At 45.0% G+C, this 26,238-nt stretch overlaps 1 protein-coding gene and 1 non-coding gene across 2 annotated transcripts in view; both read left to right on the plus strand.

Moving 5' to 3' along the window:
• Positions 1–26,238, plus strand: part of LOC110581698 (paralemmin-2) — a 135,882-nt gene that overhangs the window by 75,034 nt on the left and 34,610 nt on the right. Inside the window, exon 3 of the mRNA XM_044920421.1 lies at positions 4,864–4,994. Coding sequence (XP_044776356.1) covers positions 4,864–4,994 — 131 coding nt within the window. The remainder of the gene's footprint in view (positions 1–4,863; positions 4,995–26,238) is intronic.
• LOC123326532 lies at positions 10,297–10,403 on the plus strand. The gene has a single exon (XR_006541155.1). It is a non-coding gene; the product is annotated as a U6 spliceosomal RNA (small nuclear RNA).

The raw sequence follows: 26,238 nt of genomic DNA on the forward strand, positions 1-26,238 counted from the left end.
CAGAGCAGTGTCTGAAGGACCTGGCAGAGTGTCTGGCACATAGGGAGTGGATGGGGACACCACTGCTCCTGAGACGGGGATGCAGGAGGAGAGACAGCTATGTGGAAGGATGATGAGCTCCTTTTCGGGTCAGCGTTTGGCTAACCAGTGGGAAAGTTTATGCATTCTCCAGGTGTTTGGATAGTCACAGGTTCTGATGCAGGGCTATTCAAATTGTGGACCTCGGACCAAGACCGTCAATGGCAGCATCACCTGGGAGCTTATTAAAATTCAGATTCCTCGGCCTTATCCCAAACTTCGAGAATCGACACCTCTGGGAGTGGGAATCTGTGCTTTCGCAAGCTCTCCTGTAAGCCTTATGCATACTTCCTTTGTCTTGACTCCTCATAGTTGCATCCACTTGACAAAGGTGAAGTTTGACAGTTCTTCACCCCTGTAAGCTATGATACAATTTTTTGGTATATGCAGTTCGGACATAAAAAAAAATGAAAAGTTTTTATTTTTAGTGTTCACTTCTGCCGTGCTCTGCTTGTCACTTAATTCTGAAACACTCAGGCAGCCAGTAGGGACCAGAACAGTAGAGGGAAACTGGTGCTTTCGATGGGTGTGTGTGATCAGCCCGCACAAGTGCATTATATTCCAAGGCTGCAGCACAGCCGACCCTCAGGGACAACAGGAGGGCATCTGGCGTAGGTTAAGGGAACCTTCGGTGGTAAACGTATTAGAATCGGTGGTTTGCCCTAGCAGCGTTACTTTAAGACCAAGTGAAAAAAAATCAACTTTGCTTTTTTGTTGTTGTAATGTCCAAACACTTTTGTGAAACAGACTTCTCTGAGACCAGGCCCACTGTCTTGTTCTGTTAGAATCTCTCTTCTTGGGCGCCTGGGTGGCTCAGTTGGTTAAGCGACTGCCTTCGGCTCAGGTCATGATCCTGGAGTCCCGGGATCGAGTCCCACATCAGGCTCCCTGCTGAGCAGGGAGTCTGCTTCTCCCTCTGACCCTCCCCCCTCTCATGTGCTCTCTCTCATTCTCTCTCTCAAATAAATAAATAAAAATCTTTAAAAAAAAAAAAAAGAAGAATCTCTCTTCTTGGCTCCAGCTGTTGGGGATGCTTGGCTTATCCAGAGAAGAGACAGATGTGAGGGCACACGTGCTCTCAGTGTTCATGGTCACCAGGCGGCTCTTGTCAGAAGTACTGATGGATGGCTAGGACTCAATTAGCCAGAAATGAGCCATTAGACCCTTTCCTGGGTGGCAGGAGGCGCAGTGTGAAGAAGAGCAGACAGAACATTCCCAAAAGTAGCCACTGTGTCACGTTTCAAGAAGCCCCGGCTGCAGAGCATCCCTGCTGGGGCAGAGAAGGCTGGGTCTGTCCATGGCTGCCTTTTCAGAAGAGTACACACACCAAGACCAAGGTTGCCAATAGATCTGTCCCCCAGTAATCCTAACAGGGTTTTTACCCTCTATGGGTTGAACTAGGTGAGTATCAAACATTTCAACTCACGGAGCACTATGAATGAAAGTGCAACACCCCCCTTCTGAGTAATTAGAATGACAGTTGAGATTTTTCCAATTCACCCATTTACTCATTCATTCCCTGGAACTGGGCTGGATGCGGCAATGAGATGCAAAGATGAATGAAGAACAGTCCCAGCCTTTGAAGAGCTGGGAGTTCAGAGGAGGAAAGATACAAAAAGAAAGAATTGGAGAACAGTGTTAAGAGTGCGCTGGAGTATGTTCTCTGCTAGAGGAGACAGAGCAGAGAGCCATGGATCCTGCCAGTGGGAGCGGGGAAGGCTTCATTTTACCTGCTCTTTCTCAGATGAAGGGAGGAGAGGCCAGAAGAACAGCATGGACAACAACAATAAACATTTCTCTAGTACTAAGTATGGGCTCAGCACTTGCGTACGAACTCACTTAATCCTCATGACAAGCCTGAGGTGGGCTCTGTCATCATGTCCATTTTACAGATGAGAAAACTGAGATTTGGTGAGGCAGATGAGACTGTCTTAAGGTCACACAGCTAATAAGTGGGAGACTGGCTCCAGAATTCAGGCTGTTAACCACTGTTTGACATGGCTTCTCACTGTGTGTGAGCATGATACCTGGAGAATTTTGAGTGGAGAACAGTGGTTTTGAATTTTTTTTTTCTGTAGCCCACTTAGAAGGAGAAACCAATTTAACCCACTCATCCCCACTTTCCAGTGGAAGAAACATCTCTGTAATAAAGCTATGGAGAATGTAGTAGTTTGCTAGAGCTGCTATAACAAAGACCACAGACTGGGTGGCTTAAACACCAGACATATTCTCATCATTCTGGAGGCTAGAAGACCAAGATCAAGGTGTTGGTAGGGTTAGCTTCTTCTAATGCTCTCTCCTTGGCTTGTAGATGGGTGTCTTCCTTTGATGTCTTTACATGATCTTATTTCTGTGCATGTCTGTGTCTTAATCTCCACTTCTTATAAGGACACCAGTCATACTGGATTAGAGCCCATTCCAATGACCTCATTTAACCTTCAAGACCCTATTTCCAAACACAGTCACATTATGAGGTAGGAGGGTTTAGGACTTCAACATATGAATTGGTGGGGGGAGGAGCTATAATTTAGCCCATAAGAAAGAGCAACCAATGTAAACAAATTGTACTGTGAGCTTTTACACATGATTTTATATTATTAAACAATGCCCTAGAAACTTTTAAAGTACTTTTTTTGACACTATCCTTGGTGGTAGTTGTATATACATTTACAGGCACCATGTTACCAATGATGTATAACTGTTTAAATTGGGTAAGGGCGGCTTCTGTGTACAATCCCTTTAGCATACAGTTGGAATAACTTACATATGAACAACCTCATGTCTTTAATGAGTGGAAAGCTACAGGTCAAGTGCCATAAATATGCTTCCCTATGTACTGTATGTAAGGGTAACCAAACAGACGTCCCCCAAAAACGATCTATAATTAAAGGGCAAGAATAACACCAGTGAAGACTATGACTACCTGGATACCACACCGAGGCATTGCTAACAAAAAGTCCATTCAGAAGTGTAGGAATTGGGGGCGCCTGGGTGGCTCAGTCATTAAGTGTCTGCCTTCAGCTCAGGTCATGATCCCAGGGTCCTGGGATTGAGCCATGCATTGGGCTCCCTGCTCCACGGGGAGCCTGCTTCTCCCTCTCCCACTCCTCCTGCTTGTGTTCCCTCTCTCGCTGTCTCTGTCTCTGTCAAATAAATAAATTAAATCTTAAAAAAAAAAAAAAAAGAAGTGTAGGAATTCTAGCCATTGGAACTTGCGCCTGTGCATCCAGCAGGGGCTTCAGAGCCCTGCGTAGCTGCTGGATTTCTCAATAGAAAGGTGAATCAGAACCGTTAATGAATTCTTACTATTACTAAATGTCGGTAATTTTTAGTAACTCATTTTATAGCTTCATCATAAGTAGCTCCTATTCCTTGATCTCAAGACAAATGTGAACCTCTGGAATTGTCTACCTTTTGCTTATAAGAGCTGTAGAAAGGAAACTGAAGTGAGTATGAATTCTGTGTCCACAATATTAGAGATATTCCACTCTCTCATTTCTGTACATCATATTTAATTGGCTGCAAGCCATGCATAACCTGGCTCTTAGTCATTATAAGGGCTCCCTTTCCTTTACCTTGCTCAGCCTGCCTGATGAGGTCAAACCAGACTCTGATGGAGGTGATGCTGGGATCCAGGGAACCCAGTGCTTACTCTATGCTTACACTATGTTGAATGGCCTCATAGCCATTATGGGACCAGGGAAAAACTGGTGACATGCCCTGCTAACAGCACCCTTACAGCACTCCATTCCCAGGACCACCGACCTGCCAAGGGGACGCTCAGCCATGATGCCCAGGGTCCAGCCCCTGCAAACATCCAATAACCACCATCTGCCATCTAGGGACCATGTAATGGAAACCCAAATCAAAAATCCTCTCCCGTGCCTTCCTCACCTTGCTCTTTGTTTTAGGGAGTTTCAGCATGCCTTTCTTTTGAGCTGTTTTCATTTCTCTTGTCAAAGCAGTAATGGCTCCCTCCCAGCCATTGATGTGAAACTCAAAACTTTTTTTATTTCGGGGCACCTGGGTGGCTCAGTCAGTTAAGCGTCCAGCTCTTGATCTCAGCTCACGTCTTGATCTCAGGGTTGTGAGTTCAAGCCCCACACTGGGCTCCACCTGAGCCTACTAAAAACAAAACAAACAAACTAAAAAACAACCCACCTTTTTATTTCACTTCACAATGTATTAGTACACTGGTGCAAATGGTGTGCATGATTTTAATACCATTTGGAGACCACTGCTGAGGATGGTTGGGAATCATTAAAAACTTCTAAGAAGAAGCATGACATAATCTTTTTTTAAAAAAAAGAAACACCTTAAGATGGACTCGATATAGGGTGATCTTAAGAAATTATATAATGGAATTGCAGTAGCACAGAAAAATGTCCTTATGTTTTAGAGATTCATACCGAAATACTTATGGGTGAAATGTCATGATGTTTGTTATTTCCTTTAAAATGCTTTGGTGAAAAATTTGTGGGAAATACGGCAACTGTTTATCATTGTAAAGCTAGATGAGTTACATGGGCATTCATTGTACTGTTTCCTGTTTTTCTGTATGTTTTCAAAAGCTTTTTATAGTAGGAAATGCAGAAATAAACCCCTTTGGTGGCTCTCTAGGGGTTAGGCCTGAGGGAAGTCGGGAGCCAAGTTAGTGAGGAGGCGAAGGCAGCAATTCAGGTGACCACTGATGAGGGGCGGAGCTAAAACCGAGGCACCGCGACACAGAGAAGGCTGTGGACTGAAAGGTGTCATCTAGTCTGTTCTCTTCCCTCATTCCCACAGTCCAAAGTGCTTCGGGAAAAATGGCTGCTGCAGGGTATCCCCGCTGGAACTGCCGAAGAGGAGGAAGCCAGGAGGCGGCAGTCTGAGGAAGATGAGTTCAGGGTCAAACAACTGGAAGATAACATCCAGAGGTAGGTGGTTCCCAGCGCCGGCCCCCCCCCCCCCCGCACTCCCCCTCCCCGCGCAGGGGTCTTACAGTGCAGTAATCGCTACTGTCCTCTAGGGGGCCCTCCTCAGTGCCAGACCCTTTGCCCAGAGCTTGGGAATTCTCTTCCTAAAAACAGAGCACATTGGTATCGTTTTAACGTTTCCAGATAACCCCGAGTTATTACTCTGAGTACTAATTACTGTATGGGGCTGTCATTCGGTACGGTGATGTTTTCCTGGAGCAGTGAGGTGTTGGAAGCAGCTTGTCCCTTCACTAAACGCCCACTTTTTGAGTTCTTCCACCAGCTTTTGTCTTTTTCCTCCTGTGAGTCAGGCTGTTAGCTGTTATTGCTGCTGTAGTGGGTCTGTTTCCTACATTTGATCAATGTGAAGTGGGGAAACGGTAGCCAGGGGTCTGAGAACGATAGACGTGCTGAATGAGGGCACCACTGTGAGTTATGTGCCTGCTCTAAGAATTAACTTTGTACTGTCTGCTTGCGCTGCTCAGAGGGTGAGTTGGTTCCTTTATGGTTCTCAACCAGGTTCTGAACATTTCCGTCTGGGAGATAAGTGACCTTCCGGTGGCCAGTGGTTGGCCAGGCTCACACAGGAGCAAAAACATAGGTTTGCACTTAAACACTGTGGTCGTACCAGGTCCCAGGACACGTAGCCAGAGATGTGAGATGGGGTGGAAGGTGGTGATCAGAGATGCCTTAGAACCAAATCTCCCTCTCCATCCCATCCCACCAAACCCCACCTCAAATCTCAGCCTCAAGAGCTTCATCTCTTTCTCCTGAGGGTGCAGGCTCATTTAGAATACAAAGGGCAAGAGCTACCTCACTACCAGCCTTTATACCCAAGCGTGAACGAGGACTGTGAAGAGTCCTTAGGGACTCCAGTAGGGTCACCAGAGGGAAAAGCAGACTGGCCGTAAGCCCTCAAGGCCTGGGTCCCTGTTTGCTTGGGTCCTAACGTCCCTTGAAGAGTTCTCAAGAGCAGCTTAGCTAAATTTTGCTTGTGGGGGAAATTCACTAAGAAGAAGTTTGTATGTGATGTGCATATACACACATACATGTATGTGAATACATACACGTGTGTGCATATGCACACGTATGTGAATATGTATTACATGTGTGCACGCACACAGGTGTGTGAATATGTGTACACACATGCACAGACATTTATATATGTGGATGTGTACGTGTGTGCATATACACATGCAAGCATGCGATTACGCACACGTGTATGTGATTAAGTACCCACCTGCACGTGTACGTGTATGTGATTATGCACATGTGTGCATGTGCTCATACGTGTGTGGATGTGTGTACACGTGTGTGCATATACACACACGTTTTAGCATACAAAGGGTAAAGGCTTAACTATTACCATTTTAGATAGATAGCTAGTTAGATCTATGTATATATCATTAGAAGAAGAAATCTTAGTCCTAGAAATACGACATCACCCTGGTGAGGACAAGTACCTCTAGGAAGTAGGAAAGGTCTCCTGTTGGAAGCCCAGAAGGTAGAGGGGGAAGGGGCAGGAGCCTGTCACTCAGAGTCCTGAGCCTCGGGAGTTGCTCTCCTCCCAAGTGGCTCAGCTGGCTGTCTCTTAGACAAGATGAGGGAGCCAAGGATTGTTGGAAATACTGACAACAAGCTGGGGAGGAAAGGCCGCTCGGAGAAGTGGTTTTACAGGAAGTCTCAGAAGTGGCAAGTCCATGGTGCTTTCAGCTATAGGTGACAGTTGATATAATACAGCGGCATCGCTTTGTCTTTACTCTTGTTAAAGGTTCCGTCGTTTTCCCGTCTCTTTCTCACTGGCTGTACGTACTCACCTCAGACAGGCCTGGCGCAGAGCAGAAGCTCCACAACTATTTGTTGAATGAAGAATTGGGACTGGGTATACCACATCTCAGGGAACCCCTGCCCGGCAGAGGAGGCCTGGAAGAGTATTCTCCAGGCTAACTTCATCCTAGCAGCCAAGTGGCCTGAGCACAGCCTATTCACTACCTCGGTTGTGAAAGGAGGCAGTGCACACGCTGAGGGGCAGAAAATTTTGTTTAAAATCATTTTTCAGACACTGGGTATCTTTTCTCACTGAACCTGACCTGTTCATTCATTTCATCCATTAAGTGTCATAGATGGAATGCAGAAAGGATTTGGAAAATAGGATAAAATTAGTTCTATGACCTTTTCTGTTTTGCTGGGGTTTTTTTAATGGCATTAGAAAACATGGTCTTCCTACCAAATTGGCAGTTTGGCTTTGGCTTGTGTACTCATATACCATTATTTCAGCCTCACAGGTGGTAACCTTTACCTGTGGGATGAGCCATCACATGGAGGGAGAATCTTAAATTGAGACTCAGTTTTGGCTAAATTGACTCCCGGAGTGAGGACTAAGAGTTAGGGGCTGGTTTATTGCTTATGTGAGCATCACCATATTCAGAAAAATAAGGAGAATCTCTTTTTATTTTTGAGTCAACAGAATAAAGAGCTCAGTCATGTATGCAGGCAATCTCTTGGAGCCCACTGAAGAGACAGATAGCCAAGCCAGAAGGAAAGAAATCATAGCAGCCTAAAAGGGTGGGGATGCAGGTGCTTAGGCCTGGATTCGGGGGGGCATTTCCTTCTGCCACAGTCATGGCTCTGCTGGGCTGTGGCCATTTGCTGGGGGTGAGTTATGTTGCCTGGAGCAGGGCTTCCGGTGGGCATCAGTTCTTCCTCAGAGCCTCTGGAGGGAGGAGCTTCCTCCTACCCTGGAAGTCAGTGTCTGCTTCTCCTCGTCTTACTCACAACTTGTCTACTGGAGAACCGTTAGCGTCTTTAAGTTACAGTGCCCAGGGAAGAAAGGAGCTGTCCTGCCTCTTCCCTTAAAGGACACTGAGCCACCTAAGCTGCTTTCCTTAGTCAGGCATGGTTTAGTTCGCTCTCTCAGTCCTATAGGCACTTGAACAGCCCTAAAGGCTCATTGGAAGCACAGGTGTCCTGCAGTCTCACAGTCTGTGTGGATGGGCTGTTCTGGCTCTGCTCGTTTTGGCTGAGCTCAGCTAGGTGACCCCAAGACATAGGCTGGACGAGTCTGTGCTTTCTTCCCCCAGCACTAATGAGCTAACCATAACTGTTTCCTTTTATGGAGATGGCAGAGGAGCCAGGGGACTGAGAGGAAACAGAACTGCCCATAAGCCATTAGCCACAGCAAGTCATGGCCACCCGCAAAACCAAGGTGGGGAGACCGACAGTCCACATTTGGTGGAAGGAACTTCACAGTTGTGTGGCAGAGGGCACAGATGAAGGGAAGGGTGAGAATGGGAGCTAATAATTCACTCTTCCAGAAGCGTGATTGTTCAAGAGAAAACTGCAAGCATTAGGGAAAGTATAGAAAAGCGAATTCATGAGGAGGAAGATGAGCTAAAACAACTTGAGAGTTCAGAGGGACAGGGAGAAGAGAATGAGAAAAAACAGGAATGGCGTTGAGATCAAATTCAGATTCTGATCTTTATATAATAGGAATCCCAGAAATTGGCTACAGATCAAATGCAGAAGAACCACTAAATAAAAGAATTCTAAAAGGAGCTTTCTTTGTTTGAATCAGAGTATCAATCTTTAGATCTTTAGATTTGAGTCCACTAATCTAAGTCACTCCTGAGTAGTGAAATAAATTCTCCTAAAGAGACATGCATGGGGCGCCCGGGTGGCTCAGTCGGTTAAGCGTCCGACTCTTTTTTTCAGCTCAGGTCATGATCTCATGTGAGATCGAGCCACATGTCGGGCTCCATGCTGTGTGTGGAGCCTGCTTAAGATTCCCTCTCCAACTCCCTCTGTCCTGCCTCAGCCCACTCACTCTCTCTCTCTCAAAAAAAATCTTAAAAAAAAAAAAAAAAGGGCAAACTGTTTTCAAACCATAAAGTAGATTGGTACTGTTGTGCCCTGAAGGTATTTTAGTCCCTGCTGGTGAACCAAGAGTAGCTTGAAGAACCTGAAGGAACAATAGAGAATAGTAATCAAAGAGCGGGGAGAATGCGTACAAGGAAAGATTAAGGGACATCTGTGTTGTTTAAGTTTGGAGAAAGAAAAGGTAATAGCACCCTAACTCAGAACCTCAGTGTAGGCCGGATTTAGTCCATGTCTTAATTCTTTATGTCTGACTATTTAATATTAACTAAGTTAATATTAATTAATTAATTAATTAATTCTTGAAGTCTGAATATAATAAAGACTTCAAATAAAGCACGAGAATTTGCACTTAAACATGTCTCTTTCCTTAGATATCTTCAGGAAGAAAGAACATGACCATATTTCCATTTCTGAGTCTACAATTCTTCATAGTGCCAGTAGTCATACAACAAGTTCCAGGTTTCCGGGCATGTCTTTTACCAAAGTGTTATTTGTAAATTGGTGGTTGTTTGGAATGAAGAATATTGTCTCTCTTCCAAGAATGTTATATGTGGTGCTTAGATTTTGAAGGCAGCACATAAGGAGAGACGGAGGGAAGGAGGAAGGAACTAGACTATTAAATCCTGGGCATTAGAATCACTTGGGAAGCTTTTTAAAAAAAATATAGATTCCCAGGACTTTTTCCAGAAAATTTGGATTCAGTGACCCATGTGAGGAGCCCTGGAATTTATGCTTTTTTAAAGAGTGCTCCTGATCATCTGTGTATATCACAGTCAGGTTCAAGAAAGATTGCTGTAAATGGAAAAAGAATAGACCACAAATAAAATGTAATTAACTAAGAGCACAATAGAACTGCAGTGATTACATCACAGCAGTGGGAAAGGAAGGAGAGGACTGGTCTCTACAGTGGATAAACAGATGGTCATTTTTTTTGCACAACTTTTCCCTGGGCCATGTCAGGATAGCCCAGTCTATTGGTTATATTTTTGGCTCTCTAGATAGCAAAAGTAAAATCGGTTAAATATGGTCAGCATTGTTGAAAGCAAAATCTGCACAAAGATCTCTCTCTTTTTTTTTAAATTTCAAATGTCACATCTTCTGTATGCTTTATTTCCTATTGGAGTGTCATATTGAGAAAGCCCAAAGGATTGTTTCTGGCTTGGTCCCATGGTCAACCGCTGTCCATATTGTCACTGGGTGTGATGGGTCCCTGGGACCTCACATTTATACTCTTGGAGACTTCTGGCAATTAGATCCACGCTAGCCTTGTCAACTTCACATCTGCTCCAGTCATCAAGTCTTGCTGCTTGCCCTATGATTTTCCCACTTAAGATTCTCTTTCTAATTTCATCAGGTTTTATTCAGATGTTTGAAATACAGTGTTCTAGTGCTCACTTCAGCAGTGCATACACTAAAAGTGGAATGATCCAGAGAAGATTAGCATGGTCCCTGCATGAGGATGACACGCAAATTTGTGAAGCTTTGAAATATAATGTTCTTAACTTTCTCTGACTAGTGAGAAATATGGGAGAAATCTGTTCCCCCCACTTTGGAATTACCCCACTGAAGAGGAGAAACTTCAGGGAGTGGTAAATGAAAACGGGACAAGCTGTTCTAAAGCCAGGGTATTAATTCTAGCACTGTTGTTAACTTGCTGTGTGACTGTGGGCAAGGCTCTCACTCTCTCTTGTCTTTGGTTTCCTCATCTTTTCAGTGAAGAGTCTCTCAGGATCTTCCAGCTCTGGTATTCTAAGAGTCTCAAATTTGGGAAGTTGAATAGAGATCCCTTTTCTGAGCAGATATACCTGTGTGGAGAAATGCTACTGTTGTAGAAGGAGGTGCTTGTGGAGACAGGCCAGAATTGGGGAAAGAGGTGAAGTCCTCAGGAGATAAAAGCCCCATGTGTGAATCACTGGCTCATCAACGCAATGACTAATTCATCTGATCTGCTGTCAGTTCTAAAATATGTCCCATCAAATATTGATTGAATAAAATATTGAAGTCCCAGCTCCTAACCTAGAGAGAGGCATTGCAACGTTTTGAAAAAAAAGTTCAAGATGCAAGTGGACTGGCTCATTTCTGCTTCTGGATTAAGATTCCTGGAGTGCTTCCATTGGTCTCTGACGGATACCAGAATTCACTTAGTTTTCCACATTCTTAAGAGGCTCAAAGCCGAAGACTGGAGACATTAGGCAGAAGCATGTGTGTGTTACATGATGGGATTTTGGCAACCAACAGGATGACAGCCATCCACAAATAACTGTTCTAGAAAAGGCAACCACAGAAATGTCCCTTGAAATCACAAAGGACACTTGCTTAGGATTCATTCTGTCCTTCATACTTGCTATTTTTGACTCCATGATGCACTGTTCTTCCACAGCAGGGTACAGAGTACGGAGCACTCACATGGGCGGTCCACATCTGTGCACTTTGGCCTGCAGCCCCACCCCGCACAGCCACATCTGGCAATCCAGCCCTGTTCTCCTCCCCATTCTCTTTGTTTCACCATAATAGAACTCTCTATACTATAAACCATATAGTGATACAGTGGCATCACCATATCATCTAATATTCATTAGTCTCTTAGCTGCTTCTGGGTCCCTAGCTTTTTGGCCTCCACTTCATTCATTCATTTTCTTGTTTTTTATCCTCATAATACTCCCATGAAGCAGTGGTGATGACGTGAATGCCCATAATACAGTTGGGAGAACTGAGGCTTAGAAGATAAAGTAACTTGTCCCAAACGACCCCATTAATAAGTGGAAAAGTGAAGGGTTGGCTCAGTTGGTAGGTAGAGCATGTGACTCTTGATCTCAGGGTCGTGAGTTCAAGGGCCACACTGGGCGTAGACCTTACTTTAAAACAACAACAACAACAACAAAAGAGTGAAAAAGCAGTATTTCAGCTGGGCTTCATCTAACTCCAAAGCACATTCTCAAAAATCTGAACAAAAGTTATTTTAAGGTCAAAATTTTTGAGACATGTGATACGTTTGTCACCCAGAAGTCACACTGAAGTTCACCTCATGATGCGGGTGGGTGCTTCTCCCTCCTCAGTCCCCAGCATCTCCTCAGGAAGTGGTGTAGCAAACTTGCCCAGACTCCGGAGGGTTTGGGCTTGGCGGCCATTGAGAGTGGTCACGTGGTTTGGGAGGCTGCCCCTTCAGGTTCTGTCTGGAAGTACAGGCTCCGTTTTAGGCTCGGTTCCTTTGCCTCTTCCTGAGGCCCTCTACTCCTGAGTGCACTTTCTTGGCTGTATAGAGCCTAAGTCTCTGCGGCAAACAGTGTGTAATGATGTCAGAGGCTCCTGGCATACTGATGAGGAAACTGGCCCTTCGAGTCTGACTGACTGGGTTCGAGCCCTAGTTCTGCATTTGCAAGCTGTTTGATCTTAGACACAATGTAACTCTCTGGACTTGAGCCCTGTGCCCTGGCAATAGCAATGCCCATCTTGAAGAATTGTACAGATCAAAAACTTTTGTGAGGGGCCAAGTACAGTAGGTTGTCAGTAAGTAAGAGTAGTGCTTTTGTTATTGTCTTCTCCTCCATACTTCTGGGACAGGGTTTCTCAATAGCAGCACTTAGTGATGTTTGCTCTGGAGAATTATTTGTTGTGGGGGCTGTCCTGCGTATTGCAGGATCCTTAGCAGAATCCCTGGCCTCTACCCAGGAGATGCCAGTAGCTCCCTCCCACCCCCCATCTGACGATCAGAAATGTCTCCAAGCATTACTAAATGTCCCCTGGGGCCAAAATAGCCCCCAGCTAAGAAGCACTACGCTAAAGCCTGGAATTACAGGTGTTGATACTAAGATAAAATCACCCATCAAGGAGCTTGAGAACCCGGAATCCTAAAAAGATGTATGTGGCAAAAAGACAAGAGAGAACAGATGTTGGCATGGATATGGAGAAAAGGGGACCCTTGTGCGCCATTGGTGGGGTTGTAAATTGGTAGAAAACAGTATGGAGTTTACTCAGAAAATTAAAAATAGAGTTACCAAATGATCCAGTGATTTCACTTCTGGGAATATATCCAAAGGATATGAGAACACTAACTCAGAAAGATATCTGCACCGGGACACCTGGGTGGCTCGGTCGGTTAAGCGTCCGACTCTTGATGTTGGCTCAGGTCATGATCTCAGGGCTGTGAGATCAAGCCCCATGTTGGGCTCCATGCTGGGCATGGAGCTTGCTTAAGATTCTCTCTCTTCCTCTCCCTCTGCCCTTCCCTACCCCCCCCCACACGCTCTTGTGCACACGTGCTCTCTCAAAAAAAAAAGCTATCTGCACCCCCATGTTCATAGCAGCACTTTTATAATAGCCAAGACATGGAAACAACCTAAGAGTCTATTGATGGATGAGTGGATAAAGAAAATGTGATAAAACATATATGGAATATTATTCTACAATGGAATATTTTTCAGCCATAAAAAATGAAGAAATCCTACCATTTGTGACAACATAGATAGACCTTGAAGACGTTATGCTAAGTGAAATACGTCAGAGAAAGACAAATACTGTATGATCTCACTTATATGTGGAATCTTCAAACAAACAAACAAAAAAACCCTAGACAAAACAAAAAACCCCCAAAACTTATCGGAAAAGAGATTAGGCTTGTGGTTACCGGAGGCGGAGGGCGGGGAGGAAGGGGAAATTGGAGGAGGGTGGTCCAAAGGTACAAACTTGCAGCTGAATAAGTACTGGGATATAGTGTAGACATGTAGTGTAGACAGCTGACACTGCTGTAGGATATATAGGGAAGTTATTAAGAGAGTAGATCCCGAGAGTTCTCATTACGAGGAGAAATATTTTTCCTTTTTTCTTCTTTCTCTTCTTTTTCTTGTATGAGAAGATGGATGTTAGCTGAACCCATTAGGGTGATCATTTCACAATATATGTAAATCAAGCCATTATGTGGTACACCTGAAGCTCATACAGTGACATATGTCAATTATTTCTCAATAAAACCGGGGGAAAAGATTTATGAAGATAACATTCATGATTTTCAGTGCAGAATGACATAAGTGTTTCAGGTGCTTGTAGTATAAGGCTTCTCTCAAGCACTGAACCATGAAAGTCAGTTCTGAGTTAAAAAGAAATGATGGCCTTTTTCTTTCTTTTTTCTTTTCTTTTCTTTTTTTTTTTTGCATCCAATGCTGCACTGATTTTGCAAAGGCAGTGATTTTATGACAGCTCATAAAACCGTAGAATCTTAGAGCATACATAACGGAGGTGTAATCTGGATCAACTCCTGTCTGACACTTGAGTTTGCAATGAACCCAGTGAGTGGGAGTCCATACGTAGTCTCTCCCCGAGGCTGAAAGTGACAAGGATCTCACTTCCTCACAAAGTAACACCCAAGTCCACATTGGAACAACTCTCATTATTACAAAGGATCCTCCTTTGGGATGTTCCCTGCAATTTCCACCAGTTCTCTGGTCCCTGCTCTCTGGGACCACATAGAAAAGTCCCTCTTCACAGACTCTGAAATGTGAATGCTTATGGTTTGTGGTCAGTTCTGGAAGCTGGGACAGGTCAGGAAGGAAACACGCTCCTCTTGCATTCAGCACAGCAATATCGCCTATGTGTATCTTAGTAGCAGCAGTTGGAAACGCCTACTTCCAAGGGCCTACCGTGAGATCCCAAACATCTTACCTTATTTGGGTTTTGTGGGCTCCATTATAATTGCCTCATTATTGATCAGGTAAATTGGGTTTAAAGTATGCATAATTATGAAAATAATGGGAGAATTTTGTCCATACACTGAGACTTCATAAGAGCCACATTTGGGGAACGCTTGCATTTTCCAGCTCTTAGAAGACATTGTGCAAAGTCAACTTTCTTGGTAGCTGGCCCCAGGCTTTTTGGCCTACGAATGCCATGCCTCAGGTCTCCCCTCTACAGAAAGTTTCCCCTCTGAAAAATTGTACTTTTCCACCCCCGTAGCTGGTACTATGCTCACTTGTAACCTCTCTATATTCTTGATGAAACAAAGACATCAAGTGTCCTGTTGATATTTTCCTCCACCAGTTGTGCATTGTGAAGGCAGGGGATGGTCTCTCAGATCCTTATCAGCGAGAACCGTCTGTGATCTTACAACATGGCTTCGTGACCATGGAGTCTGGGGGCTGTAGCCTGGCAGCCATGGGGAGGCATGCAGGCTCTGACCCGGGTGGGAAGCAGACGTGTGTAGGCAGGCTTGTTTGACACTCTACGGCCGGGGCCTGGAGCCAAGTCAATCTCCTAGGCACATCCCTGCTTTGTAGCCCCCTCTTTTCATGGCTGAGGCCCCAGAGAAAAGTTCAGCAGGACCAGAGGCTGCTTGAGACTTGTCACAGCAAGTCCGGCAAGTCCTGAGTCCACTAGCTCTGCCAGTTTCTTCTTCCCTCACCTCCACGCTCACACTCACCACTGCAGCAAATGGGAGTCCATCAGTGTACGGACCCAATCCCGTTCTAGGGTTCCAGTCCCCTAGCAAACTCACATTCCCCTTCTTCCTTCCACCCTGAAAGCAACTTCTGCCATCAGGGACTCTTTGGCTCTCTTCCCCTCGGTGTACACAGCAGCAATGGGGACTGCAGGCCGAGGGAGAGGGAAGGGTGCACAGTCCCAGGGGAGTTATGTTGGGGCACACCTATGAGGAGGGGTTTGCCTACATCCTCCTTCCTGTCCCCTTTTTGATAACCTATTCTTAGCCCATTTGGAACACATGTGCAGTTATATTTGCAGAATGAATAATTCAGGTTTATTGTGCTCATGGATTCTTTTTTTACTTAAGTATCATTGACACACATGTTACATTAGTTTCAGAACTACAACATGGTGATTCAACTTCTCTATGCCTTATGCTCTGCTCACCTCAAGTGTAGCGGCCATCTGTCACCATAGAGCACGATGACAGATCTGTTGACTCTATTCCCTGTGCTGTGCCTTTTATTTTCATGACATAGTCTTTCCATAACTGGAAGCCTGTGTCTCCTACACCCCTTTGCCCATTTTTCCCATTGTCCCAACCCCCCTCTGGCAACCATCAGTTTGTTCTCTGTATTGATGTGTCTGCTTCTGCTCTTTGTTTGTTTGTATTGTGCTCTTGGATTCTAAGTCAGGAATTTGAGCAGTGGGGATGACTTGCCTCGGCTCTGCAACATGTGGGGCCTCAGCTGGGAAAACGCCAAAGGCTAGGGGTGATTCAATTTGAGCTGCATGCTGAACTCACTTGGAGACTTCTTCACTTGCGTGTCTGGGGCCTGAGCTAGAGTGACTCAGAGGCTGGGACTAATGTCCAAGGCCCCTCCACAGGCTTGGCCTTCTCAGCACATGGCAGCTGGGTTCTGCAGGGAGCACCCCAAGGGGGAGTGTCTGGAGAGCAAGCATTGCAAGGGACCCAGCTGGAAGCTACAAGACGTCTTCTGTCTTGGCCCCTCTGGAGTCCCATAGCATCGCCTCTATTGTGTCTTACTGGTTTCAGCTGAGCCACTAAAGCCAGCTCAGACTCACGGAGAGGAAAATTAGACTTTACTTTTTTTTTTTTTAAGAACACATCATTCAACTAACATCTTTCATGAAAAAAGAAGTGTTTTCTTTTTTTAATATTCTTTATTTAAATTCTATTTAGTTAAAATATACTGTATTACTAGTTTCAAGGGTAGAACTTAGTGATTCATCATTTGCATATAACACCCAGTGCTCATTACATCGAGTGCCCATCACCCAATTATCCCTTACCCCCACCCACCTCCCCTCCAGCAACCCTCAGTTTGTTTCCTAGAGTTTAGTGTCTCTTATGGTTTGTCTCCCTCTCTGTTTTCATCTTATTTTATTTTTCCTTTCCTTCCCCTATGTTCATATTTTGTTTCTTAACTTCCACATGAGTGAAGTCATATGGTATTTGTCCTCTGACTGACTTATTTTGCTTAGCATAATACCCTCTAGTTCCATCCACGTTGTTGCAAATGGCAAGATTTCATTAGAGTCTACTTCTTGATGGCAGTGGGCTACCACTTGGAAAGACACTGGGTGGATTCCTGCCTGCTTTGCTCCCTCAGCTGGTGTCCTTGGGCAGAAACAAGCTGGATGAGCATGAACAGTGGTGCTGCCCTCTTCTTGGTCTCCACACAATTCCTTCTTGTTGGTCATCAGGGTATTTCCAGTCTCTCCCATTCTCACATGATCTTGGGTGAGTCCAGATGAGATGGACATGAAGCTTTTTATAGGCAGCTGGGGAACACAGAATTATACATGGGAACCATCAATTGCACAATGGTGGGAAAGGTCTGATCATGGAAGTTCTAAAAGGGTGTAGAGGAGCATATAAGGAGAGGGGTACTTCACACTCGAGTTAGGGAGTGCAGACAAGACTTCCTGGAGAAGGAGATGTTTGAGGAGAAATGCTTTTCAGCTGTGAGACCAGTGGTTTTCTTTTTTCATTCCATTCCATTCTGTTGGTTCTTAGCTAGGATGCAAATTCTATGAAAACAAGGACTTTATTGGTTACCCCCCTCCCCGTATTAGTTTTCTGAGGCTGCTGTAACAAATTACCACAAACTTGGTGGCTTAAGACAACGGAAACTTATTTGCTCGTAGTTCTAAGGCCACAAGTCCAAAATCAAGGTGTCTGCAGGGCTGTGCTCCCTCCAAAAGCTCTAGGGGAGGATCCTTCCTTGCCTCTCACCTGGAGGCTCTAGGTGAGTCTTGGCTTGTGGCTGCGTCCCTCCCGTCCCTGCCTCTGTCTTCTTATGGCCTTGTCTTCTCCCTATGTTTTCTCCTCTTCTGTCTCTTATAAGGACATTTGTCATTATAGGGTCCATCCAGATAATATCAGATGAGCTCATCTCAAAATCCTTAAATTAATGCATCTGCAGTGACCCTTTTTTTCAGATAAGGTCACATTCTCAGGTTCCAGGGGTTGGGTGTGGACATATCCTTCTGGGGGCCACCATTCAACACACTACACCCATTATGTGTATCTCAAGTGCCCAGAATACTGCACAAAGCCTAGTAGGTTGCTCAATAAATATTTTTCTATTTAACTGATCTGCATCAGCCTTAGATCATCCATAGGATTGTTATGAGATTCAAAACCAACATTTCCATGTCCAGATGGTACAGAGCCATGGCTTTGGGCACGAGCATCAGGATTATACTTGCTGGGTTCAAGTCCAGGGACTGCCCTTGCTGCCTGTGAAATCTTAAGCAAGTTCCTCTAGCTTCTCTCTACTTCAGTTTCCTCTTCTACAAAAATGAGAAAACAATAATGAGATGAACTTTCCTGGGTAGTGGTGGTGGTTAAATTAATATATGCAGAGTGCTTAGAAGGATCTAGGACTTGGTACACAATAGACCCTAGCTTTTATTATAAAAATGAAAGAATGATGTGACAATGTACCATATGTAAATAATCCCAATTGTTTCATTTTACCAGACCCCCTCTCCACTTTCAGAAACAGCTGAGAGGGATGCCACCCCCGCCCCCCGCCAAGCCTAGCACACTGTTTCAGAGGTCAGCTGCCACCGGACATGCGAGTCCAGCAGTGACTTGGAAGCACCAGCCCTCACCGCTGACAGGTCCAGGGCAGTGGAGGGAAAGGGGGGCTGGGAGCACAGCCCTGAAAGTGGAGTGGCTCTGCCTTACAAACGTGAGAAGCAGCTTCTGTCCCCAGGGCAGCTGCCTGCCTCTCGCCTCTCAGGTTCCCTCCTGCCCTGTGATCTGCTCTGGTCTATTACCCTGAGGCCCTCAGCAGGAATGCGGGGGCTGCTCAGCTTGCCCAGGAGCTGTCAGCTACACTGGAGGAAGATAAAGAACAACTCCAAGGGCAGAAGAAGTAGGACAATATGATAGATGGATTTGGGAATCCAGATCAGTTGTGGGGCAGACTTGGTTGAATAGGGTGAGAGGCAGGAGTTATCTCAGCAGGTTATTAAAAAAAAAATAAAAGGTACTTTGTGCTTTCCAGTTGCTTATTTAAAAAAAAAAATCGGGGCACCAGGGTGCTACAGTCCGTTAAGTGTCTGACTCTTGGTTTCGGCTCAGGTCAGGATCCTCATGGTTGTGAGATCGAGCCCCGCATCGGCTCCATGCTCAGCAGAGAGTCTGCTTGAGATTCTCTCCCTCTCCCTCTGCCTCTCCTGCTCTTGCGTACCCATGCTGTCTCTCTCTCTAAAATAAATGAATACATCTTTAAAAAGAAAAAAAAATTATCTAGGTTGTCTGAGTGATGCCCTCCTCAGGTCCTAGGAGACTTGCTTTGTTCCAGAAAAATGGCTAAACCCAATGTTGTTCAAAGTGTGCTCCATGGGCTGCTTCTGGTCAGACAACTGTTCATTATTGGTCTATGACAAGATAAGGACAGAAATTGCCAGTTTGGAAACTTTAATAGCAATTTCACATTGCCATGGCAACCAGGGGGGTTGATCAGTGGACCTGTCTCACCAAACAGACTGGTTTGGGTGTTGTCTCAATCCCGTGGTGAGTGACATGCATCATGAGCCAGGTGTGAGTGCTGGTGTGTGAGGAGTTGGGGGGGTAAAACCCCACTCCCTGACCACAGAGAGTCTGAGAAGTTCTGCCCCAACCCAAATGGCAGAGAGATGATGTGCCTCCAAACCACATGTTTTGCCTAAATGTTTAAATATTGCCATTGCCATCTTTGTGCATCATTTATCTTTAGATTTAGAAAAGAACTTGGAAAGTCCTGAGAATGGTCCCTCCCCACACTTCTCACCTTAAAGGTGAAGAACCTGAGGCCAGGGCAGACCAAAGGACTCTCAGAATGACCCAGCCAGGTAGTAAACTGGAACTAAACCTGGGTCCCCGGTGCTCTTTCAAAGCTGCCACTCTTCTCCTGTAGCCAATGCAAAAGCAAATTTCAGCCCCTAACAAGGAGTCACAAATTCCAAATTAATACCCCAGAATGATATGGTTTTCTCGGGTGCAGCCGGTTTACAAACACAACTCAGGCCTTCCGTACAGGGTCATCTGCTGGTGCTGTGGTCTGCTCTGTTAAAGCAAAGGATGGGGATCTAAGACACTGACATTTTAGTGTTAGCCACCCAGATGTCTTGGTTTGTGATCTTGAGAAAATCAGTTAATGTCCCAGCTGAATCTGTAAATAGGAACAACAATAAAATTTGCTCTCCTTGGGGACATCTAAAATTTTTGTCAGGCTAAAAATGGGTCTGGGAAGGCAGAAGTAAAACTTGGCTCTTCATTCTGGAAGACTCTCCATGGTTTAAATAAATCATGTGGAGCCAGGCGGGGAGACCGTTGTCATTTGGCTTGTTCAGCCCTCTGCCTTCAAGTAGGACTACACTTACACCATTTCTAAGTGATGCACATTTCTCCTATTTTTCAAGAAGGGAAAGGAGGTTCTACAGTTAAGTGGCTTTTCCTTTGGCAAGTGCTGCCATGGTCACGATAATATTAATGGAGTCAGGCAGGGAGGAAGTATGGCTTCCTCAAGGCACAGTCCTACAGGTGGAGAGTCAGAAGGGACATCCTCATATCTCAAGGATGGTGGCACTTCGGTTCTAAGTGTGTCCTATGTCGAGTGGAGCCAGATGCAGTTCTGATAAAGAACATTATTAAGATGTCCTCAGGCTTTTCTTCAGATGGTATAATTTTACTGGCTTTCAAATGCCCTAACTGGAATTTTCCCCAGCCAACTTATGCTTCACTTAGTAATTAGCTCCGAGTTCTTTTTACCACTCCTTAGATGCGAATCCCATGCTAATAACAGGTGATGTGGATTTTCCACAAGGTTTAAATATTCACCACTCAACCTTTTAGCACAGAGCCCTGAGGCCAACCTAGCATCCTTCACAGGAGAGGCGGAGTGGTGTGGGGACAACAGCAAACATTCTCACTGGTTTCGAACCTTCACTTCCCCTCCTCTGATGGTCTCGGACTCGTTACTTAATATTTTGTGTTTCAGTTTCCTCATCTATAAGATGGAAATATTCATAGCACATACTTGGAGAACTGTGAGCATCGAAGGAGGTAACACATGTAAAATGCTCAAAATAGCATCTAGCAGTGATGGTAGCTGACATTATCTATCATGACCCAAAGCCTGTGTTTGCTTTAAGCAAATGGAAGGATTCTCAGACCAAGTATTTTCACTATCCATTTATTAGAGGGGGGTTTAATTTGATTCTCAATCATGTTCCAAATCCTACCCATTGTGTTCAATATAAAAAAGAAGTATAGATACACAGTTGTGATTTCTTCTTTTGGAAGGGGAGTGGGAATGATTCCACATTGCCATTTTAGAGGTGACCTTCGTGTCTCACCCTGCTCATCTCTCACCAAAATTCCACTGTGTTTGCTACCAGTTCATTCAGTAAGACGGGGGGGTGTAGAGGGGTCCACTTATGTTGAGATGAAGTGTCCTTTAATCATAGGAATATGGGGATTTGCATTAAAATACAGGTAATCGCATTAACAAACCCCCCAAATTATGATTTAATAGGGTAAAATTCAATTTACTTACATGTCCTATGAAATCTATCTGTGGCTGTCTCTGATCTCTAAAGAGAATTCATATGGATACACCTTTGAAAAAAAGAATTTAAACAAAGAGGTTTACTTCCTTGGCAACAATTATATCCTTCATACTTTCCCCAGGTCATAGCAATATATCAAGTTCAAGCTCCCAACATTCCAAGTAAAAGTACAATTTCACCTATGCACACAAAGGTGCATACACACTCCTGTTCTTCAAGTTTTCTTTCCATACCATTTTAGAGATGAGGACACACATCTCAAAAGTCCTCTCTTTCTGAGCTATTTGAAGACACATTTTGCAGAGTGCTAAATTCATGGTTCTGCTTTTATATATGTTAGAAATATCTTTTGCCTGGACTCGTTTATGTTCACATTCATAGAAGCCAATCAGTGTTTCCTTTATTAGGACAGACTCAACATTGCCTGCTGAATTATTGTACCTTTTAAAAGTCCATCGAGAGATTAAATTTTAGGAGTCTTGGTAAAAACAAGACAATCCATGTGAAAGAGCCTAGGAATGTGTAGCTGACTTTGGAACAGCTATTTCTTGGTGGTATCATCTGTTTCCGTGGCTTTGAAATGCGTTCTTTCATCCCACTTTTTCCGCCCCCTGGGCTATCCACCCACCTCCTGTCTGTAACCATTTGGATCTCCCCAAAACACCTAAAACTCAGCATGTCAAAAATTGAACTGTTTACTTTCTCAAATTTGTTCCCTCTCTTTGGTTCTTTGTTTCATGGAAAAGCACCACTGAGCACCCAGTTACCCAAGTCTAAAACCAGGGCACCATCCTTGATTCCTCTCCCCCTCTTGACCCCATAGCTATTCAGTAATTTTATATCACAAGTATTTCTGGAATCCTTCCACTCTTTTCTGTGCCCACCTCCATGACACTAGTCCAGGCCACCATTGTCTTTCACATGGATTGCTGCAACACCTTCTCACCCCGTCTCTCTGCTTCTGGCATTGTGTCCTTCTAACTCAAACTCCACCCAGCCACCAGAAGTATCTTGCAGAATTTATATCTGATGGCACCACTCTCCAGTTTACAAGCATTCACGCATTCCCCTTGGACTTTAAGATAAAGTCCAAACTCCTTAATATGGCTTAGAGAGCCATTTATGATATGGCCTCTGCCTACTTCTCCAGCCTTATCTCCCATAATTGCCTCCTCTTCCTCGCATTGCTGGCCACCCCAGTACTCTCTGCAGTTCCTTGGAGGTACCAAGCTCTCTCTGGGTCAAGTTCTTTATACATGATGTCCCTTCTGCCTAGAACACTCATCAGCTCCTCTTTACTTGGCTAAGTCCTACTGACCTCTCAGGCCTCAGTTAAGACTCTACTTTCCCTGAGCCCTGAACACTGGCCTGTTCAGTGTCTCCCATGGGCTGTTCAGTGTCTCCATGGGCATTTTTAGCCCTGAACCTGCTGTATCATAGCACATATGAGGTTGTTTTTTCACTCTGTTCTCCTCCGGCTTTGGCTTCCTGGAGGTGAAGAGAGTGTAGTGTTTACTTTATATTCACAGATCCAAGCACACTGCCTGGCACAAAGGGCTTTTGCTTATATTTACTGGCAGGAGGAAGAAGAGAATGAAAGTAGTGAAGTGACACACCCACAGTTACTCTGAGAATAAGTCCTAGTAATATTTCTCTCTGCACAGGCATTTCCAACTGCAACTTGGGCCTTTGTCTCTATTCCTTTGATTGACATGTAATCATGACATAAGCTAAAGGAAGAAGACCTATTTTCTTGACAAGGCTTTCAGTTACCTAGAAGTACGGACAAGTACTGCTGTGAACAAACATCCATGCTCACAACTGATTGCTCTGCAGTGGTTGACATAATATTCATTTGGAACAAGATTATTAAATATATGTTCATTGAGTATCATACCTAGCAGTGGTAAGGTGTTGGAATTATAGAAAGGAGGATGGAGTCCTCTCCCCTGCCTTTGTGAATCTAACAGTCTAGGTGCCTGATGGATGGTATATGCATATGACAGGTGCTAGGATACATCATACCTGTTCTCAAGATAGTAGATGTTCAGAGAAAGGAATATCACTGAGGGCCTTAGGATTTGGGCTTTCTCTCCAGTGGGATTTCTAAGACTGATGCATTCATTCAATAAACTTACTGAATGTTTATGTTGGAGGCCGAGCTAAGTTAGAGATAGACAAATGAAGATAGACACCATTGCTACCCTCAAGAGATTTATAATCCATTCAGTTATGATGGGAGAAAACTCTTCAAAGTCCCTTAACGTTGGGTATTCAGAGATCTCCAGAAGCTTCTGGACTTAGGTTTCTATTGGTCTTGAGTCCCATCATTTGATGTTAGAAGGTCCCCTTCCACGAAGTATTTATCACCCAGAGAGAGTTAACTTTGACTCTAGACAGTACACTATGGTCCTAACCCAGAACCTTTAACACCTGAATGTTGTAAAGCAGTTATGGTTCCACTTCTCGAAAATGAAGGATACTAGGTCGAATTTAATATGCCTCAATTCAGTAGAAGGAAATTCCAGGCTCGTAGGAAACAAGCTATGAAGGCACTGTTGGGATGTGCTCTGAATGGCCGCCATTGAGATGGAGCAAATGCTCATGGATATTATTAGATATAAGCAGACTGGAAAATGGGGGCCCTTCCTTAACCTCAGTGAGGCCTTGGCCCCTTTCAGCCTCACGTTGGATCCCGGCTCTAGAGCTGGGCTTGAGCTACTGGATGATGCAATCATTAGAGACCGTGGCCACAGGCCTGCTGGACTGGAGCTTAACTGGCAAGGTCAGCTGGTTGTCGTGGATGCTCCATTTTAACCAAGCTCATTTGGCTCTTCACAGCTCAGCCACCTGTTGTAAACAGCTGAAGGGGGCCTGGCTCCATTTGGAGGTTGTCGCTATCTCTGGTATGTTGTCCCTCCCTGCGAAGAGAAGGGTGTGTGGAAACAGGGAGGACAGTAACGGTTGCTTCTCTCACAGAGCCACTCTCTTTGTCAGAAGCAACAGTCCAAGCATGGCCAGTCATGGGTGGTCCTTCTGCATGGGATCTGCCATCTCTTTGAAGACAGGATAGTCACAGATCTAACTATAGAAGCAGCTCTGCAGAAAAGACTAGAATAGCAGGCTGGAACCAGATCACAGAGGGCTTTGAATGCTAAGCTGAGGGATTTAGAATTTATTCTAGAAGCCGTGGAGTATGATTGAAAGTTTCAGAGCAGGGGAGTTGTAATAAACCCAGTGCTGAAAGTGGGATGCTGGCTCAGTGCTGCAACTAGAGAAAGAGAGGGGTAGGTGAGTCAAGGGTAGACTGGGAACCAACTGGGCAGGTGGCCAGTTTAAGGTTGACTTGAGCAGGATAGAAGACAGTCCACCGACAGAGGATGGACCAGGACACAGAGCACCAATAAAACTGGTCAGTCAACAATCCCGTGATCCTCACGCACACCTGGGCCAGAGGAGGCATCGCAGAGGCTGGCCAGGGCTCTAGAGACTTCCCAGGGAGAGGCGTTGCTGCACTGTGAAGGAAAACTTCCAATCTTGGAACCATTTCTAGCCCAGCTCAGTTGTGCATTTTTTTCTTCTTTTTTAGTATCAGCAATATCTTGGGCCTGAATAGAGTTCTACCAGGGGTTCTAGTCAAGGGTTCTTCTTCCCCCCTGGGGTTCCAAAGGCTGAAGAGGTGTTTATTACGGAAGCAGTGAAAAGAGTATCTTCTTCAGCATCGACTGACCTTGGTCTGAATCTTGGCGTTGCGCCTCATTAATTGCATGGGCCCTTGGGCAAGCTACTTAAACCTGTCTGTAAAGCAGGAATCAATGACAAGTATCTCATTTGGTAGTTGTGAGGCTTAACTTAGTTAATATATATAAAGTATGTAATCAGTGCTGACCACATAATGGCTCCCCAGCTCCTGTTGGTATCCTTTTGTCTTTCTCTTCTTACAGCCCAGAGTTTGTCCTCTGTGGATCCTGTTTCTCTCTAGCCAGAGGTAGAGCCATGATGGGAGGGATGTCATCAGGACAGTAGCATCTTTCACTATGAAGTCAGTTCAGCCATACCTCGTTTTACTTGGCACTGGCTCCCAGAAGGACTGTATAGTAAATTATCACTTTAATGCAGTAAAGTAGCTGGATACCCCAAGTATAGTCCTGCTTGTAGTCCTTTGTTCGGTGAGATATGTCATCATTAATTCTTTTATATACAGTAATTCTGCTGAGTTTAATTCATCTACAGGTGGAGTGCATCTGTAAACTTACATAGCTACTCAGTCACTCCTCAGTGAGCACTCACAGTAGAAGGCCCCACGACCTCATCGCAGAGCCTGATTGTCTCTCCCTAGATTCTCACTGTGCCCTGGACCCTGGCTGGACTTGGAAATTCAAGATGCATATGACCAGTTAGCTCTGGGTGGAACTCTTTGTCCAAAAGGGAACACAGCTATACCCTTACCCTGGCCCCAGTGAGAGGAGAACTTGGGGGAGCAAGTATGCACACAAAGGGCAGCCCCCCCCCTCAATTTCACAGATAGCCAGGGTCTACTTTGTGCAGGTCCTTCTGTTGGGTACTGGGGTTCCTGGGATGACACAGCCTCAGCCTCTGTACTTGGAACTTCACAGACTTCATGAACCCATTCTTGTGCTTGACCTCATGGGCTAGATGTCATTCCTGGCCCTGGTCACTGGGTTACCAGATGTACAGGTGAAAAAGCTGCTCCTTAAGGGAAGGGCTGTACTCCCTAAGGAAAGGGCCAGGATGCGCAGATCTGGAGATGTGTGCTAAGACAGCCTCAGAGAGGGAACAGGCCTGCAGGGCCTCCCTGCTGCTTTGC

Source organism: Neomonachus schauinslandi, chromosome 13 (assembly GCF_002201575.2).
Source record: "Neomonachus schauinslandi chromosome 13, ASM220157v2, whole genome shotgun sequence".
Taxonomy (NCBI): Eukaryota; Metazoa; Chordata; class Mammalia; order Carnivora; family Phocidae; genus Neomonachus; species Neomonachus schauinslandi.